Source organism: Amphiura filiformis, chromosome 12, assembly GCF_039555335.1.
Source record: "Amphiura filiformis chromosome 12, Afil_fr2py, whole genome shotgun sequence".
NCBI lineage: Eukaryota > Metazoa > Echinodermata > Ophiuroidea > Amphilepidida > Amphiuridae > Amphiura > Amphiura filiformis.
The window spans coordinates 14,197,220-14,215,353 of NC_092639.1; the positions used below are offsets into that span (position 1 = coordinate 14,197,220).

Below are 18,134 nucleotides of genomic sequence, written 5' to 3' on the forward strand. Positions count from 1 at the left end.
TTCTGTTTGTTAAATAATTATTTTAAGCAACATTATTACTTTATTTGTAAATAGCGCACATACCTGCAGTAAAAAAGGCGGTGCCCTATACTAGTTGGTCATTATTCAACAACAATAATATTTTGCGTTCACACATGCGTAAGCTGTATCGAGTCAGGTCAGTTTCCGAGACAGGTCCGAGAAGCTCTTGGTCCGAGATACTTGCACGGCTGGCCAGCTGAGTACAAATCACTTCATGAATAAATTAATAAAAGAATAACTTGACCGTTACCTTACTTATTAGTAGTTCAAGTTCGTATGATCAAAAATAGAATTAAGTTCAATATGCTTGACCACAACGCTAAACTAATACTTTGCTATAACGAAGTTCACCAGTGCTAAAGCAAAGAATATATGCTTTTGTTAAAGTTAACATGAAACACAGTATACCCGCGTTCAACCTTTTACACTTTTAAGGTTTTGTAACAAATTTTTGACACTTCTCATGCTCTAAGATCTTGTGCATTTTGGATAGGTCTAGACCATGTATCCAAGCATGTGTCCCTTATGAACCAACCTATAAGTTTATGTCTGTTTCTATTTACTTATGTTATTTTGCTTGACAATTATTGTCATTAGAAACCATCCTAGAATACAAACAACCAAGCACGCAAACAAACAAACAAACAAATAGAGAAACATTACTATTACTCGATCTCTCAAGGACTCTGTAGACTTTCTACAAGTCCTTGTGCGTCCTTAGTGAATGAAAACTACATATAAAGAAGCTTTAAATGGGCATTTCGTGATCCACAGCCTCATCCCCCACTTTTCTCAAAAAAAGTTGAGATTTTTATATCACTGGAAACCTCTGGCTACATAATGTTTATGTACAAAATATTTCTTGCAGATTAATTCGTTTTGCAAAGATATCGTGAATTTGAATTTCGTTCTGGTGCACCCGAACGAAATTACAACGCATTGTCAATGGAGCGGTGTAATACACATAATCATGCATAACTCGCAAACGCAAAATCGGAATCAACTGAAATTTTGGGAATAGGCTTTTTTCGTGGATATGTACTGAAAAATATCATAAAAAGAGGATGCTATGATCACGAAATACTCCTTTAATAGAAGCTTTGCCGCATCTTCCACAAAATTCCTGTTTCTTTCCAAAATGTTATTCTTTCAAAATAATCATTTACCATCATAACCATGTCATTTTTTTTATTTGACACTTCACTTGCTAAGCCAAATAGTGGATCATACTAAGTACCCCTAATCTAAATCTGAGGGAGTCCAGTTTATGATACTATAGGTTTTCCCAGAGTATTTCGTACTAAAAATCCCTTTAAAAAGGGATGCGTCTGGTCCAGAGAAAAGATTGGATGCGTTGTGGTCATGGAAACAGACTTGACGAATCAGGATCCAAGTACTAGTATATTCTCATGACTTTTTATTAATCGACATAAATATAAAAATGAATATAGTTGGTGGTATTTAAATAATTTTTTGAAAATTATTACTTTTTATTGTTGATGGTATTGGACATAATGTACTCAAGTAGCAGCACGATGATAGCGACACTGTTTCATCTCGTTGACCCCATATAACCTGACCCCGAATGACCTCTGCTGATGACATTGATTTATTAATTATTTATTTAACTGACTACTCTTTCTTCTTTAAAAAGGTTAATATTATAATGCAACCCTGGCATGGTATAATCATAGTTGCGGCATGATAGTGGTACTGTTTCACCCCGTTGACCTCCATAGGACCTTTGACCCCGGATGACTTCTGATTGATAACCTTTGACTTCGGATGGAATTTATTTATTTATTAATTATTTAATTAATTAATTAATTAATTAAATCTATTTATTTATTTATGTATTTATTTATTTATGTATTTATTTATAAAACTCTTTCTGTCTCCATTTATTAAGGGTTAATATATTTAACCAATCCCTGTCACAAAATTAATTAATTAATTATTTATTTATTTATTTATTAATTAATTAATTAAATCTAGGCTGGTCAAAACCCATCTCTGCTTTCTCTATCTCAGTATGTCAATCACTTTGTGAAATGAAGTGCATTACTTTACCAGCGTGCTTCACAATTTGTGTAATATAATTAGCGTTGGATTTTAGAGAACAAAAAATAGTTTCAAATTCATATCATTCCCGGGATATCATTAAGTTTGGAGGAACATTATTACAAAAATTACAACAATATAATGTAATACATTAATATTATGGCAACACACGACTATGTTCATGTAATTTTGAAGCTGTATGTATATCTTCTGATTTATTATATTGTACTTTCTAGCGTTGACCTATGAACCTATTATGGCCATAATTCTTCCTACTAAATTTATGACACCATAAGCCGCCTTACCCTAAAGAGTCATAAAAGGCTGGTTGGTCAAATCCCATCTCTGCCGCATGCCGTCTCTGTCTCAGTATCAATGATCACATCTTCAGCTCAGTTATAACAGATAACTTCTAGAATGTGTCACTGGAACTCCCTGGGGATTTAATCCCGACACTAAATGCATCTGGCCCCTTGGGGCCAGACGCGAAAAGTACAGTTTAAATTCGTCCTACATACTGCAGTTACTGTCCGTTTTCCTGTACACAATACACAGTGCTCTCACCATTGACGCGTGACCTCTACAAATAGTGTATGTTAGAAGTATAGGGCATTGCCTAGTTAACGTCACTTTGTGAAAAATAACCGGCCAATATTTAAAGTATTCTCTGAAATTCTAGAAAATATAGTTTTTGTAACATCTCCTAAATTTTTAGCTAATTTAGGTGTTTGGAAATATTCGCACTTTGGTGTTTTAGGAAGGATATGTAAACGACAGATAACACCAAAAAATATGAAGAAATTATTTCCAAACTGTGTTAGGTCTACAACCATTATGTTTCTCATTTTCAAGAATGCTGGTTAACAATATGCACACTATTGTCTCATTTCTTAAACAAAGGCCCAAGGTATTGCAAAGGTGGTTTCTAGAAAAGGGGTAAATTTATTTAGTTGCAAAAGGCCTTACATCCACAAAGGGCGCGATATAAAAGAAATAATAAAATAAATAGGTAGGTTTGAAAATTGTACTAACCCTATTCTTTTAGTTTCCATTTATCAACATTTTATCCAAACCCAAAATTAATCAAATCGAACAAGCAATAATAATTACACAATTTAAAAAAAAAAGCTCTTTTTCTCAAAAAGTCAAAAAGAGAATGTAAGGGCTTTTGCAACTAAGCTCTTCATCTGTCGTGAAAATATATTTTTGGTTCTTGATGTATGGGAGTGTTAGTGAGGAGAAGATAGTGTTGGTTTGGGTAATGATCAAAAAAGATGTCTACTTCATCAATTTCATTATCAACAGCAGATCAGAGATTGCTCTTCAGAATGTCAATATTTCCATATGATATGACCCTTGTACGTTGTGCTGGATTCAAATCACAAGCTGGGTTTGCATTGTACCCTGAACATAATTCTCACATGATCAGTGGCGTGTCCGGGGCTTTGGGGCTTGAAGCCCCCCCCCCACTTTGTTAAAAAAATCATTTAAAATAAGCCGTCTTGACGATTTTAGCCATTAAGCCCCCGCATAACTCTGAAAGCCCCTCTGAGCCCCACAGGTAGAGATCCTGGACAGGCCGGTGATGATGACCATATATTATACATGGGTCATAAATTTAACATTGGCATGTTTCGCTTTTGAGACGTACCAAATAACTTGCATGGATACCAAACAGTATGTTTTGCCAGGGAGGTATTAACATGTTAACTGGGTGGGCATTTGCCCACCCATTTAATTATTTTGCCCACCCAGTAAATTAAACTTGCCCATAGTGCCCAAAATTGCCCACCCAGTAAATTATTCTCACCAAAACACCCCCTCTCTTTGGTGTCTAGGCTCTAACCGAAAGACCTCTAGTTTCTAACTGCTGTCCGCACATCTCCGTCGCTTCCAAAGTCGAGTCCCCCGGAATAAAGTACCTCCTATTTATTTGTACCACTGTTCACTCCTAAATTTACACCTTTTCTTTGTACGCACATTTCCTTTTTAAAGGAATTTCTTACTTAGTTTTTCTATGCCATTGGATTTATTGATCAATAGGGTCTAAAATTAAAAATGGATCAAGTAATCAATAAATGTTGAATATCAGAAGTATTTCCTTAAAAAAACACCTAGTTTAATAATGTTTTACAAAATTCGATAATAGAAGAGGTTGAATTTAAAAATGCTCAAAAGTTTGAATGAAGCGCGTTTTGAACCCAAATTTTGTGTTCTCTTGTATCTATGTCGGAAACCCGCCTTATTATAGCATTCGTGTACCCCTCCCTAGTACCCCGACCGACTCACATCTGTGTACAGTTCTTATTCGTCAGTAGCTATTTGCATGTAACTGTTACAAAACCAGTCCCTTAAATATCCAAAACGTTCAATAAAATCACTAAGATATTGATGACCACAAGTGTTGACCACAAGAGTAAAAATCGATCCGACACTGTCTTCACCCTCTTCAATCTTCTCCCCAATAAGTAATGCATTCATTTGGAATGACGCAAATATATATAATATCAGTAGTAATATCATAAAAATCAATTATCGTTTAGGAGATGTGAGGGGACACAAGCCGCCATCTTGATAGGGCCAAAAACAAACCAGGATTTATATAATTTGGACTAACCCATTATCAAATTGTTAACATCATGAAGACAGTACTAATCCTCGGTTTTGTGGTAAGTTTGTTACAAACACAAACAACTTATTTTGCAGTAATTTGACTGGAATATTGGTGTCCATTCCAATTTGTCCAAGGTGTACGAAGTATTGGTAACTCTATCAGGAAACACAACAAAAAAATTGTTTTTGGTTTTTGGTTTTGGACAAAACGTTTTAATAACGTTTTAATGTCGCATTATAACATTTAAATGTCTGGTTAGATAAAAGGTCAAGAAAGCGTTTTTAACGTTTCATACGAAAAAATATTACGACAATATTTTATGTTCAGTGTCAAACTGTTATTGTAATATAATAATTTGTTGGTACACATTTCTGGAAACAGTTTTGTCAACACTTAAAAATAACATTTTGTATAGAATGTTTTGCAGCCAGTTAAAAAAATGTTTCTATGTTTGATACCTTTTCTATAAATCCTTCATGCTTCATATAACCCGACTTTTTCTCTAAAACGTTTTGTGTCTTGTTAACATACGGTGTTTTTTTTTAAAATAATTAAAACAATCTAGATTTGTTTTGTTTTTTATTTTGTTTTTCACGTTCTTCACAAAATGCAACATTAGGCACAATGTTCTGCGGGATTTCATATTTTGTTTAACTTCTTTAATTGAATAACATAAAAGAAGTCTAAGCTGAGACTAATTATTCATAGAAAACAATTTGTCAATCTGTATGTATGCCAACTTTCAACTTTCTTGCGATTTATTTTTAATTTCATGGTTATTATATTCTCTTTTTCTCTAGGTTTGCTTGTTCGTCTTAGCGCGTCCGTCTGACGCATCTGGTAAGTAATGTAATTTTCCTTATCATTATTTTTCTACATTTCCACAGAATTTACCTAAAAATGAATCTTTTCATTTTAATATCCATACACATCTTGAACATACGAAATGGTAAAACAATTTAATACATCAGACACATGTAGCAGAGAAATGAAATAATGAGCCTGCGTTCATTTCTTGCATAAATGAACGGTAAAACATTCATTCAATGCGTGTACGGCATACGTTACAATGTAGTTTTTCCAGATTATGGATTAACTTGAAACCATGGTAACATGGCAGAATATAGCACTACCACATTGTGATGATGAAACATTAAAAGTAAGTCATTGTTTTGTTGACAGATATGTTTAAAACATTCATTTTACCAGTATATAATTATATGATGAACATTTTCTTAAATCAATAAACCCGCAGATAAATTGTGTCATATCTGTCTGTTCGTCCATCCGTCCCTCCCCTCGGTTTCTTTATTTTGTTTAACAATGGGACCTGAAGAGACCAGGTTCAAGCAAATTGTTCAAGCTCAGCTCAGCTTTAAAGCTTTAAGCATAATACAGCATGGAGAGAAATTGAGGAATAAGAATTGAAGAAGGAAAAGAAAGACCACTCCCAACAAATCAAGCGAACTTTGCTCTCAGCCCTTGGGTCGAGAAATAAGAAATGGGAAATACTTATTCTATGCTGATGCAAAGGTGTTCCCGGGAGGTGTTCCTTCTTTTCTTACACGGATGTTTTAGGCTTCACTGACACCGTTGCTTTGAAATTGTAAATAATGTTACCGAACACGAAATAAACTTCATCATTAATGCCATGTGCCATTTTTGTCTCTTCTTCTTTTTTTAGATTTTCCGTTTAGTTTTTTCGTCAAGACTAGTTTTTCCGCCCTTTTACACGTCGACAACAAGACAACAGAAGTTCACGGAATCAGTGAGACGGACTGTGCCGAGCGTTGTCTTTATACACCACATGGTGGTTGTCTATCATTTGATTACTACTACCCATCAGCATCATGCTTCTTACTACCAGAAAGTCAGACAACATTAAACCAAGCCAATCTCACTGACAACAAATATTACAACTATTACGAAAAATTAACAGGTAAGTGTTATATAAAATTAAAATGTGTCAATTTTATCGCGATAAAAGGCGAAGTGAAATTATAAACCGACCAGTAATATTTGTCGCAGTTCCGTTATTAAAGTTGGCAACCATTTTAAACTGTTGCGATTTGGTAGATGCGAATGGTAGTGAGCTTTGGCAAAAATTGCATTGATCATTTCTTAGTGTGTAGAAGAATTCAAATATCACAGATGTACTTTTGTAGGTGCTGTGGTTCTTGAGTTGTGTTGTAAAGAGGGCTGAAACAACAACACTTTTGTAAAACGTACACTCTAAATTACAAGGATTTAAAAATAAATCCTTAAGACTGTAGTTAGGGACCAATCAATTTTAGATTTAAAATTGATCTTATAGATTTGAATTTTAAATCTTAAAAGATTTAATTTTAAATCTTAAAGATTTAATTTTAAATCTAACACTTGATTGGTCCCTAATCACAGTCCCTTGGGAATTATTTTAAATCCTTGAAATTTAGATTGTACATAACTCATTAACAATAATAAATCAAGCAAGTTTTCAAAGTATATGATTTGTAAAATGGACTTTTGCAAAACATCAAAGAGTTATTTTTCAATCATATATTTTGTTTTAGATAAAAATCGATTTTTTTAAAGCTGCTTTGACCGACCAACAATTCCTCGTCTACCTTTAATGCGCATTTGAGTCCTATTCCAGTGGCGTAGCCAGGATTTTGGAACCGAGGGGGCACAACTTGTAAATGTACCGACGGAAATATTTTTTGCCGACGGAAGTTGTGATTTGTTGACCCAAACTTTTTTTGCATGGTTTGAAAAAGTGAAGAGCAAAAAAGATTATAGGCGGTACTATCATAAAACACAAAATATTTATGTAAAATTCAATTTCATTCACAACAATTTTTCATAATTTTTTTACAATTCTCCCTTTTTTTCTGTCACCCTGGGTAAAAAAATAGTCTATTGTTAACCCTTTTTTTTTCACCAACGCCTTCCGTCTACCGACGGCCTTACATGAGCCGACGGCCATGACGGGCTGCCCCCCCCCCCCAGCTACGCCACTGTCCTATTCTATTGACAACACCTATTCTATTGACAACATTTCCCAGGGGGTCTTCAAAAAACTGTACGAGGATATGCCACGAAGACTTTTGGATGGTGACTTCTTTTTCTATAGGCCTACATACCTTTTGCCGTTTTTGCAACCCATCATATACCAATTTTTCACAAAAAACACCTACATTTGCTCAAATTGGGTGCTTTTAAGGGCACTTGGGTGTCCCACCCATCGATATACCAAAAATCACTGAATGGGTACCCCAAGACCGTGGTATGTACATCTTCAACCATGAAGAGTTCTCCTCGGCTACATTAAAACTGTGGCGAGTGTTATAGCAGGAAGTCAAAATATTTAAATTTTATGTGTTTATTTGTGTAGTTTTTCTTATTTAATTTCATCTTATCAATTTTGCCGTCTTTATAATAATATTTTGAAACGCCTTTATCTTTAAGGGGGTACTACACCCCTGTGATAAATGTGTGACTATTTTTGCATTTTTCTTAAAAAATAATAACACACTGGTAACAAAAGTTATGTATATTATTCATGATGCAGTCATGTCTACAGTAGAATTCATCTCGACCTTTGCAGGACTTAAACCCCATTAAAAGCTATTAAACCAAGATAACACTCATTGAAGCAGCTCAACTGATTAAATCAGATCTTCTCTGGTTGTGCACAAGTGTCTGTTTTCAATGTGCGACATCGCAATAAAGCTGGTATTATAGCTTCAGTTGGGTAACCGATTATAAAGGAAACGAAAGGAAACAATGGTATGTTACCTTTGTTCACGAAATGAGACAAAGACCTGCTTTTTGTTAACCAGCATTCTTCAAAATGAGCAACATAATGATTGTTGACTTAACACGGTTTGGAAATAATTTCTTCATATTTTTGGTGTTATCTGTCGTTTACATATCCTTCCTAAAACACAAAAGTGCGACCCTCTCCAAACATCTAAATTAGCTAAAAATTTAGGACATGTTACAAAACTATATTTTCTAGAACCTATTTAGAATAGTTTAAATGTAGCTTTTACCGTTTTTTTTGTGGCATCCTTCAGAAGTGAGCGGTCCGATACCAATATTTTCGGTCAAATCTCCATTCAATTAACACGGGGAGTTGGCTAGCTATGCCTTGCCCTCACTCATATTTTACAAACGTGCGACCATTTCTGAACATCTAACCTAGCTGTAATTTTAGGTCATGTTAGAGAAATATATTTGCTAGAAGTTTTGGAGAATAAATAAAATATTGGCTGGTTATTTTTCACACAGTGATGTTAACTAGGCAAGTGTCCATTCTTCCAACATGCATCATTTGTAGAGGTCACGCGTCAATGGTGAGAGCACTGTGTATTGTGTATAGGAAAACGGACAGTAACTGCAGTACGTGGGGCAAGGAATCCAATTACTACACTGAAATTTCAGTGACTTAAGACAAGCGGTTCAGTATAATATGATAGGAAATTAGGTACATCATAGCGGTACCTAATTTCTTATCATAAATAACGAACCGCTTGTCTTGGGTCACTGAAATTCCAGTGTAGTAATTGGATTCATTGCCCCTATAATATACATAACTTTTGTTACCACTGTTTTATCAGTTTTTGAGAAAAGTGCAAAAATAGACACAAATTTATCGAGGGGTGTAGTACCCCCTTAATTAAAAAAATTATACATGTTTACCAAACAGCAGTTTTATTTTTTCTGATAATTTTAGTTGTTCAATATCAATTATACCATCGTTTCCATTTCCATTAGGTGACTGTTCGAACCCAGCAGTCGGTATTGAGGATGGCACCGTCTCACTGAGTCAGATATCAATGTCATCATATCTGGGAGATGTAGAAGAAGGACCCCTTGATATCGGCAAGAGTCATGTCAGACTTAATTCACCTGGCGCATGGTGTGCCCATGAGCTCACTGATGTCAACAACTTCACAGAATGGGTTCAGGTACGCACTTATTTCTTCTTTTGTTTTTATAATTGAAAAAAATTGAAATTTACCTGAATAGTACGCTTCGACTATATTTTTAATACGTTTTTATAAATACGCACGTGACCCATGGGCACGACATACCAAGACCAGCAAGCGTGACCAAATCTTCATGCATTGACCACTATACAGAAAAGGATAGGAACTCTGTATGTAGATAAATATCATCAAATTTAAGTATTAATTGAATAGGAAAATTATGGGATTCCGAATTTGTAAAATGTTATCAAAAACAACATTTTGAAAGTATTTGACGACGGAAAAAAATATTCAACGACGAAAACGTTTACAATATAATCACAAAGTTGAACAAATTAGACAATTTTGCTGCACAGTACATGTTGTCTCATGTTGTCCCGCCTTTGCATTCAAATGACCCGTTATGTAGAAGATCACTACGAGACTTGCTGTCTACAAGCTGTTATGGAAGCGTGGAGGTGGTCGCGTGCGTATTAATAAAAACGTATTTATAAATATAGTCGAAGCATACTGCTGAATGTACTGTATTAACGAAAAAGGGTATTAGAAATTTCAATTTCTTTATATGCACATTTTCTTTTATACAAAAGTGTGGCATTGATTAACTTGGATCGTTGCAAATGTGTATTTTTGTGGCTTTGGAAAATGTTGGTATCGTCAAAAATTGTGGCTGAAAATAGCGACAATAGAATATGTTTAAAGAGACTGTGGCTTTGAGAATTTTTTTTTCTTTACTTCATTCTTTCTTTTTAAATTTTAATTTAAAACTTTATAAAATGAGGAAATCGTATGACTTTGGTTTGACGATAAAATATGTCTTGTTCTAGGTCGACTTCAACGAAATTAAGATCATTGGCGCAGTGGCAACCCAAGGCTTCAATCATCCTGATCTACCTGATATCTACATTACGGAATACTATGTTACCTATGCTGCTGTTAATAACACAGCCAGTGGAGGTTCAGTGGCAGGGAATGGAAGTTCCACACCAGTGGAGTGGATTGAATATGAAGAAAGTGGCTCTAAAAAGGTAAGACATTTTTATATTTACAGTTTGTTTAATTACATCGCGCACAAAAACTGTTGTTACAGTAATGAAGAGGTAATTACTTATCATCAACAATTTTGTTCTTATTGATTTTGTAAACTACTTTTACGAACCAAGAATAGACGAAAATTTAACAAATATTTTGTGATATAGGCCAGTGAAAAGGTAACGATAATATTTCTTGTCAGTCTATTTAAGGAACTTTGAACTCAACACTAAAAAGTTACAGTAAACCAGGCGCACTGCATGGAAGGTAACTGATACAATGATTTACACAAGAACAATACTATGCACATTTGCACAGGTCACAGTCACGTCTTTTTAAAGGCAGTACTTGTTTCATTTCCTGAAGTATCAACTTCGATTCGACCGATCCTAGTCGGTTGATCATTTTGTCCATTTATCACAATTAATGTCAATGCCAGCAAAGTTCCAGGCAGTTTGTTCAATGTTATTTTTTTCCTTAGGGTCTATAAATAGAGTAAAAACTAGGTAAAGAAACATTGTTTTTATTTTAAACATAGTTAATATGAAGGTTAAATTTACTAAGTATGCCTAAAGCTTGCTGAGATGATGATGCAAAAGGTCGACTGGTAATAATTTTAGATGTTTTTCGAACTTGACAATTAATATATACTTAAATGGTGAAAAGTAGAAATTCAAATATTGCGCTAGTACTACTAGTTAAAAGGTCTGGTGTTTAGTGAGAGATTGGTCGAAATGTGTTCTCTAAATGAAAAATAGTGAATTATATTATACACTAATACTTTTGGAGTGATCTGAGTAACACTCAGGGACTACTCCGAAAAGAGTGAAATTTTACACCTTTAGAAGAATAGCCTACACTCATAGAAATTGTTCGTTGGCATTACTCAGTAAGTTGATGTAAGTCGTTGCGTCAACTTTCCGAGTAACGCCAACGCGTACAATTTTGAGTAACGCTGACTCGATATCATTATGTTCGTCGCACTCATTTGCACTTACTTTATTGAGTTGTTACAACTCAGAAAATGAAACTAGCCTAGGTTAGCATAATAGAGGTGTGCTATATAGTATACACAATTTTGCACTGATTACAAAAATAAATATTTGAATGCTGCTAATTGTGCAGAAAATGATCCAATTACGTGAATTAAGTAACAAAGTACCAAATTGGAATAACTCAAAACAATAAGTACCAGTAACTTAATATGAACGAGTTACATCAACTTACATGTTGAGTTACAATAACTCAACGAATTGGTTCTTTGAACCTTGTTTATTTTTCTAAGTTCCCTGAACTTGAATTCAGAAGTTGGCATTACTTAAAAAGTTGACGCAACGACTTACATCAACTTTTTAAGTAATGCCAACAAAGTTGATTAGTTGTTTTGGCAACTTTTACACTATTTTTGAGTTGTCCAAACTTACTCCTTTTGAATTGCGCCAACAAGGCGAATAAGTCATTTCTATGAGTGTATATATATGGTCAACTTTACTCTCAACCATTTACAGTATGATTAATTATCTGCTAAACTAAAACATGTAAAATAACACCTTTTTAAAAATGGAATTGCAGTCCATGTTACTTCATTTTCCTTTCAAAGATTGAAATTTTCACTATTTGGCAATCTGCACCTTGTTCGAGCACTTTTAAGTTATATAAAATATAAAAGAAAAATACATGGGTGTACAATGATGGTATTTAAAAAAAATATACTATAAGCAAGAAAATAATGCTTTAGAAACAATTATCGCTTATAGTAGTAGTATATTTGGGTTCAACATTTTCAAAGTCAAGACAGAACTTCCTAGGGAAATGAACGAATCCAAAATTATTGACTAGAATCTGAATTGAAAACAACTAAAAAGTTTCAAACTTGAACATGATGATAACATGGATAGCTTTGCTTTGCTAAAAAATACTAAATTGGCCAGTCACTGTTGCCCTATATTTATAAGCTTTTATACTCCGGCAAACTTTTTCTATAATTATTAATTTGATGCTGATCAGTCTCATCTAATAATATAAACTCCCCTTGATATGGCAAAACTTTTTGTTTTGTTTATAATGTCAGTTGAACATGTTGAACCACTAGAGACGATTTTCCGCTCTCCCGGTGATCGTTTTTGGGGGTCGTTTTGTCGATATTGATTTTGGCGTTCCGTTACTAATAAAATAAAGCAAAAAGGTGGTACGCATATTGATTATTAATATTTCGGTAAACATCTGGGAATAGGTTGTTCAATATTGATTAGATCACCTCATCTGTTATTAATATAACATACATATTATATTATCACTTAAATTTTTCTTAAATTTTTGAAAATGTTTGTTAGCTTTTCATTATTTCAGCATTTCCCAAAAATGTCACGTGTGTTTTCTTGCATTTTTTTTTTTTTTTCAGTTTTATTAGTTTGTAATTTATTTCAATATTTCCACAAAAATTCACAAATAAATTTTTCTTACAGTAAGCCTATAACAGAAAATCATTTTTTTTAGTTTTTTATAATTTATGTCAACATTTTCAAAAAAAATAGAAAGACATTTTTTTTCATTTTTGTTGTTTTTTAGAATTTATTTCAGCATTTTCCAAAAATTACAAAATAAAAGGGGGTGTAGAACCCCCCCCTAAATCGACTTTAAAATTTTGGGCGATTTTTTGGCTATTTGGGCGACATTTCACGGCTAATACCCGCGACTTGGGCTAAAAAGTTTTGGCAACCCTGGTTATAAGTCATCGGGCTCTCTCTGCCCGGTCTCTCTGTGAAAACGTATATTCATTTATAAATTTATTTTTTATTTACATTTTTCTCATCTTCTCTGGTTATTTAAAGAGCAGCCTTTTTGGCCCCATTTTTCTCAAAAAAAAGTTGCCTCGGAGATTTTTATATCACTGGAAACCAGTCTGGCTACATAATATGTATGTCCAAAAAAAATCTTGCAGATTAGGCCTAAGTTCGTTTAGCAAAACATATCGTCATTTTTGTTTGTTTGTTTGTTTGTTGTTTTCTCAGATTTTCACAGCCAATGATGATCAAAACACCATTGTACGTAACGACTTCTCCCCACCCATTCGAACACAAAGCATTCGACTCTATCCACACAGCGTCAGAAATCATCCTTGTTTGAGATTAGAATTCTACGGATGCAGAGGTATGTAAATATAACTTGTTAAATTGTTCATTTGTTTCTGTTTATTATTTTGCTTGGTAGGCCCTATGCATTCTATTAAGTTGATTTGGTTGATTAAATCGACTAATTACTGTTCTTTTTTTTTTTTTTTTTTTTTTTTTTTTTTTGAAGTTTTTTATTCCCTGTTCTTGGAACTGGTGGAGGGAGAAAAAACAAACAAAATGGGCCACCAGTTCCCAACGATCATGAATAAAATCATAATATTATAGTCAAAATTTTTAAGAACAGGTACAAAGGACAATCACAAAAGAGACAAAGACGATGGACAAAGAGAACGTTCACTCTTACAAAAAAACACAAGCACCAGTCTTGTGTCAAACAAGTGCACACATTACTTGGTTACACCCATCTTGATCCTGCCATAATCAGTTTGAAAATAATTGAAGAAAAGGACAACAATTTAAGATGCTTCAAGATCAATGGTCCATTTTTTGAAATGGAGCCGCAGTTTACCTTTACTTTCAGCAATTTTATACTCAATTTTCTGCTTCAATTTGACCATATTCAGAAAGGCATTGAAACTAAGGTTAGTCTGTTTAAATCTGCACTTATGAATGTAAAATTTAAGGCACAGAAAAAGGAAATTAATACAAAGGTCATGTTCTGAGGTATCCCTGATACCAAACATTTTATCAAATTTGGAAAATGTAAAAGAATCCCCAGTGACACTGTTGATATAAAAACATAGTTCATCCCACATGGGAGACACATTCTTGCATTCACAAAATAAATGCAAAATTGTTTCGGGCAATTCATTACAAAAGTAACAATTGGGTGAATCCACCCTACCAATTCTGTGAAGAAAATTATTTGTACAAATTGCCCTATGAAAAACTTTAAAATAAAAAGAGCGTAACTGGGTTTCAATAGTACATTTAAAATTGCTACTATGCACACAGTTCCATTCAATTTCATCAAACACATCGAGACAATCAACCCATTTGTTTTCAGCTTCAACAGTGGCTTGGTTCCTAAGAGTTGAGTAGGCATGTTTTGAAACCTTCTCTGCATCTAAAAGCGAAGCAGAAATAGTATCAAAAATGTTTTCTTGAATGTTCTTAGGGTTCTGGAACCAATCCAAATAAATCCCATTCATTAAATAATTGTATTTTCTCCTGTCTTTAATGGAAATATCAAATTCTAAAACCAAATCTTCAAAGGTTTTAACTAAATTGTGACCCATATAAAGATCTGAAATGCAATGGATCCTTTTTCATCCCAAGTAGGGTAAAAGAAAAACTTTTTGTTTTTAACCGAACATCTTTGTTCCACCAAATTGGGTCCTGGAGATGGAAATCAGACCAGTTTAATTTTTCCTTCATCTTGCATTTGTATAAATACCATAATTTGATAGTCTCAATTAGCTGACAATTTGACAGGGTATTTAAAACACAATCTGGAGCATCTGTCTTCAACAAGACAGTATAATCTGGATAAAAAGAAGATAAAACAGAAAGTTCAAGGGATTTCCAAAAACTAGAATAATTAGGATCAAGCAGCTGCTTAACCCACACAAATTTTTGAGCCTGTGAGAACACAAGAAGGTCAATCATCCGAAGACCACCATTATCATAATCATTACACATGACATCCCTCTTAACTCTGTCATTCCCTCCATTCCAAATGAATTTATAAAACATACTATTCAGTTTCTTGAAAAAACTTTTTGGAATGTTTATACAAAGAACAGAAAAGAGATACAAGAGCTGGGGTAACAACAGGGATTTTACAACTGTAACTTTGCCCAAGAGAGATAAATATCTACTCCTCCAGCAATTGAGTGTTTGCTCAATTTGATGAAGTTTAGGGGTAAAGTTGAGCTCAAAAAAGAGCATGTGTATTAAGAGAAAAATTAACACCTAAGGTTTTAAAGGTGTTTGTCTTCCACTTCAGCCCAATATCTTCAAAGGGATGGAAATCAGAACCTTTTAAGCTGCCAATATGAATGGCCTCAGATTTTGACATATTGATTTTGCAACCTGAAAAGGAAGCAAATTTATCAAGGATGTTGAAGAGAAATTGGAAAGATTCTAAATCCCCTTGTAAGAAACAAGTGGTATCATCAGCTAGCAAATTAATTTTCTTTTCTATGTTACCCACTTTAAGACCTTTTATTTTTTCATTACTGCGAACTGCGATAGCCAAAATTTCAATGGCAAAAAGGAACAAAAAGGGTGAAATAGGACAGCCTTGAAAAATTCCACGAGACATGTCAATAGGATTGCTGAGAAAACCATTATTGATAACATAACTTTTCCGGCAATTGTAAAAAGTTTTGACCCACTGAATAAAATTATCCCCAAGATTAAACCGACTTAAAACCTGAAATAAGAAACTGTGTTCAACGCTGTCGAAAGCCTTTTCTATATCTAACAAGACAATAGACCCTGGGATATTATTCATATCGGAATATTCAATCAAATCAATAATGTTACGAATGTTACAACCAATATTCCTACCCTTCATGAAACCAGTTTGATCATCATGAATAAGATCCTGAAGAACAAGTTTGAGACGATTAGCCATGGTCTTTGCAATAAGCTTATAATCAGTCGTCAATAAGGAAATAGGACGGTAATTTTTAACAAAAATAGGATCACGGTCCTTGTTAGGAAGCAAAGTAACAACACCATTTCTTTGGGAAAGAGACAAAAGGCCTTGTTCAAAGGAAAAATTAAAAGATGCAATTAACATATCAGCAATATCATTAAAAAAGACGATGTAAAACTCCACTGGGAGGCCATCTAAACCTGGTGCTTTGTTATGGCACAAAGATTTCAAATTCAAAAGCAGTTCAGCTTTTGTAACAGGTCTATTCAAATTCTCTTTACTTTCTTCAGACAGCTGAGGAATTTCAAGCTGATCAAGAAAAGTACTTGCAGCTTGGTCTGATGCTGTAGTAGAGCGAGAAGTATAAAGATCATCATAAAAACCATGAAGGTCTTTCAAAATGTTAACAGGATCAGTTTGAATGGTACCGTTTTCCTTCATAAGATTCCGGATGACATTTTTCTCTGAGGAGCGCTTCTCAAGATTGCAGAAATATCTGGTACTCTTTTCACCATGCTCAACCCACTTTAATCTAGATCTGACAACTAGCCCAGCAGTCTCTTGATCAATAATATTATTTAAATCACTTTCCAGAGAACTAAGTCGTTCAACCAAGACATCAAGACTAACATCATTATTGATATTAGAAAATTCAGAAATGTCCTTTCTCACTTTGTCAATTTCTTTTAGAAGATTAGACTTTACTTGATTTCGTTCCTTTTTCTTTCTGCTGGTATATTCAATACAATGACCTGTAATGACACATTTCAAACTGTCCCAAATGATGTTTGGGTTTGCAGGAGATTGCCTATGGATATTTTTAAACTCAGTAATTTTTGATTTAATAAAATCAACAAAATCTGAGTCATGTCTCAAATAATAGCAGTTACATTTCCAATAGCCCTTTCCTCTTGCATGGACATCAGTTGAAATTTTAGCTGTAACAATCGAGTGATCAGAGCTAACACCAGAAATGATATTAGATGATTTAACATTGTTTGCCAGGTTACTGGAAGCAAGAATGTAATCAAGTCTGGAAAGCACAACAGGGTGTTTCTGGTGCCTGGTATAACTCCTGGTGTTGAGGTGTTCAGACCTCCAAATATCGACTAGATTAAATTCATCCATTAAAGCTTCAAGAGCATTTCTTGAATTAATATTAGAATGATTTGTGAGAGAACCTTGATAATCCAGAGAACCTAAAGCAATGTTTAAATCACCGGCAACAAGAAAACTAGAAGAATCCATATTATCAAGTAATGAAAAAAAGATCAAGAAAAAAATCAGGGTCATCCTTATTGGGAGCATAAACATTTACTAAAATTAAATGTAAACCATTTAACAAAACATCAAGAATTAAGTATCTACCATCAGGATCTTTAATAACCGCATTTGTAGTCACAGAAACAGAAGACTTGATTAAAATCCCAACACCTCTACTGTTAGAAGCAAAGCTGCACAGCCATGAGTGACCGCCCCATTGGGTAGACCACCAGTTTTCATCATTCACAGAAGAGTGGGTCTCCTGTAGAAAAATAATATCATCATTACGTTTATGAAAATAACTGAAAATTTTCTTACGTTTAAAATTATCTTGAAGCCCTCTGCAATTAAAGGTACTAAACTTTAAAGCCATATCTGGGGAATATAAAAAGAAACAAGTTACAAAAGATCATTAAAGATTTAAATATCAT

At 33.9% G+C, this 18,134-nt stretch overlaps 1 protein-coding gene across 1 annotated transcript in view; it reads left to right on the forward strand.

Annotated features, from left to right (window-relative positions):
* Positions 1–4,721: 4,721 nt before the first annotated feature.
* The window catches only part of LOC140166652 (uncharacterized), a 172,689-nt gene continuing 159,276 nt past the window's right edge, over positions 4,722–18,134 (forward strand). The window contains 6 exon segments of the mRNA XM_072190151.1: positions 4,722–4,751; positions 5,497–5,536; positions 6,381–6,635; positions 9,455–9,648; positions 10,497–10,697; positions 13,713–13,851. Of these exon segments, the coding sequence (XP_072046252.1) occupies positions 4,722–4,751; positions 5,497–5,536; positions 6,381–6,635; positions 9,455–9,648; positions 10,497–10,697; positions 13,713–13,851 (859 nt within the window).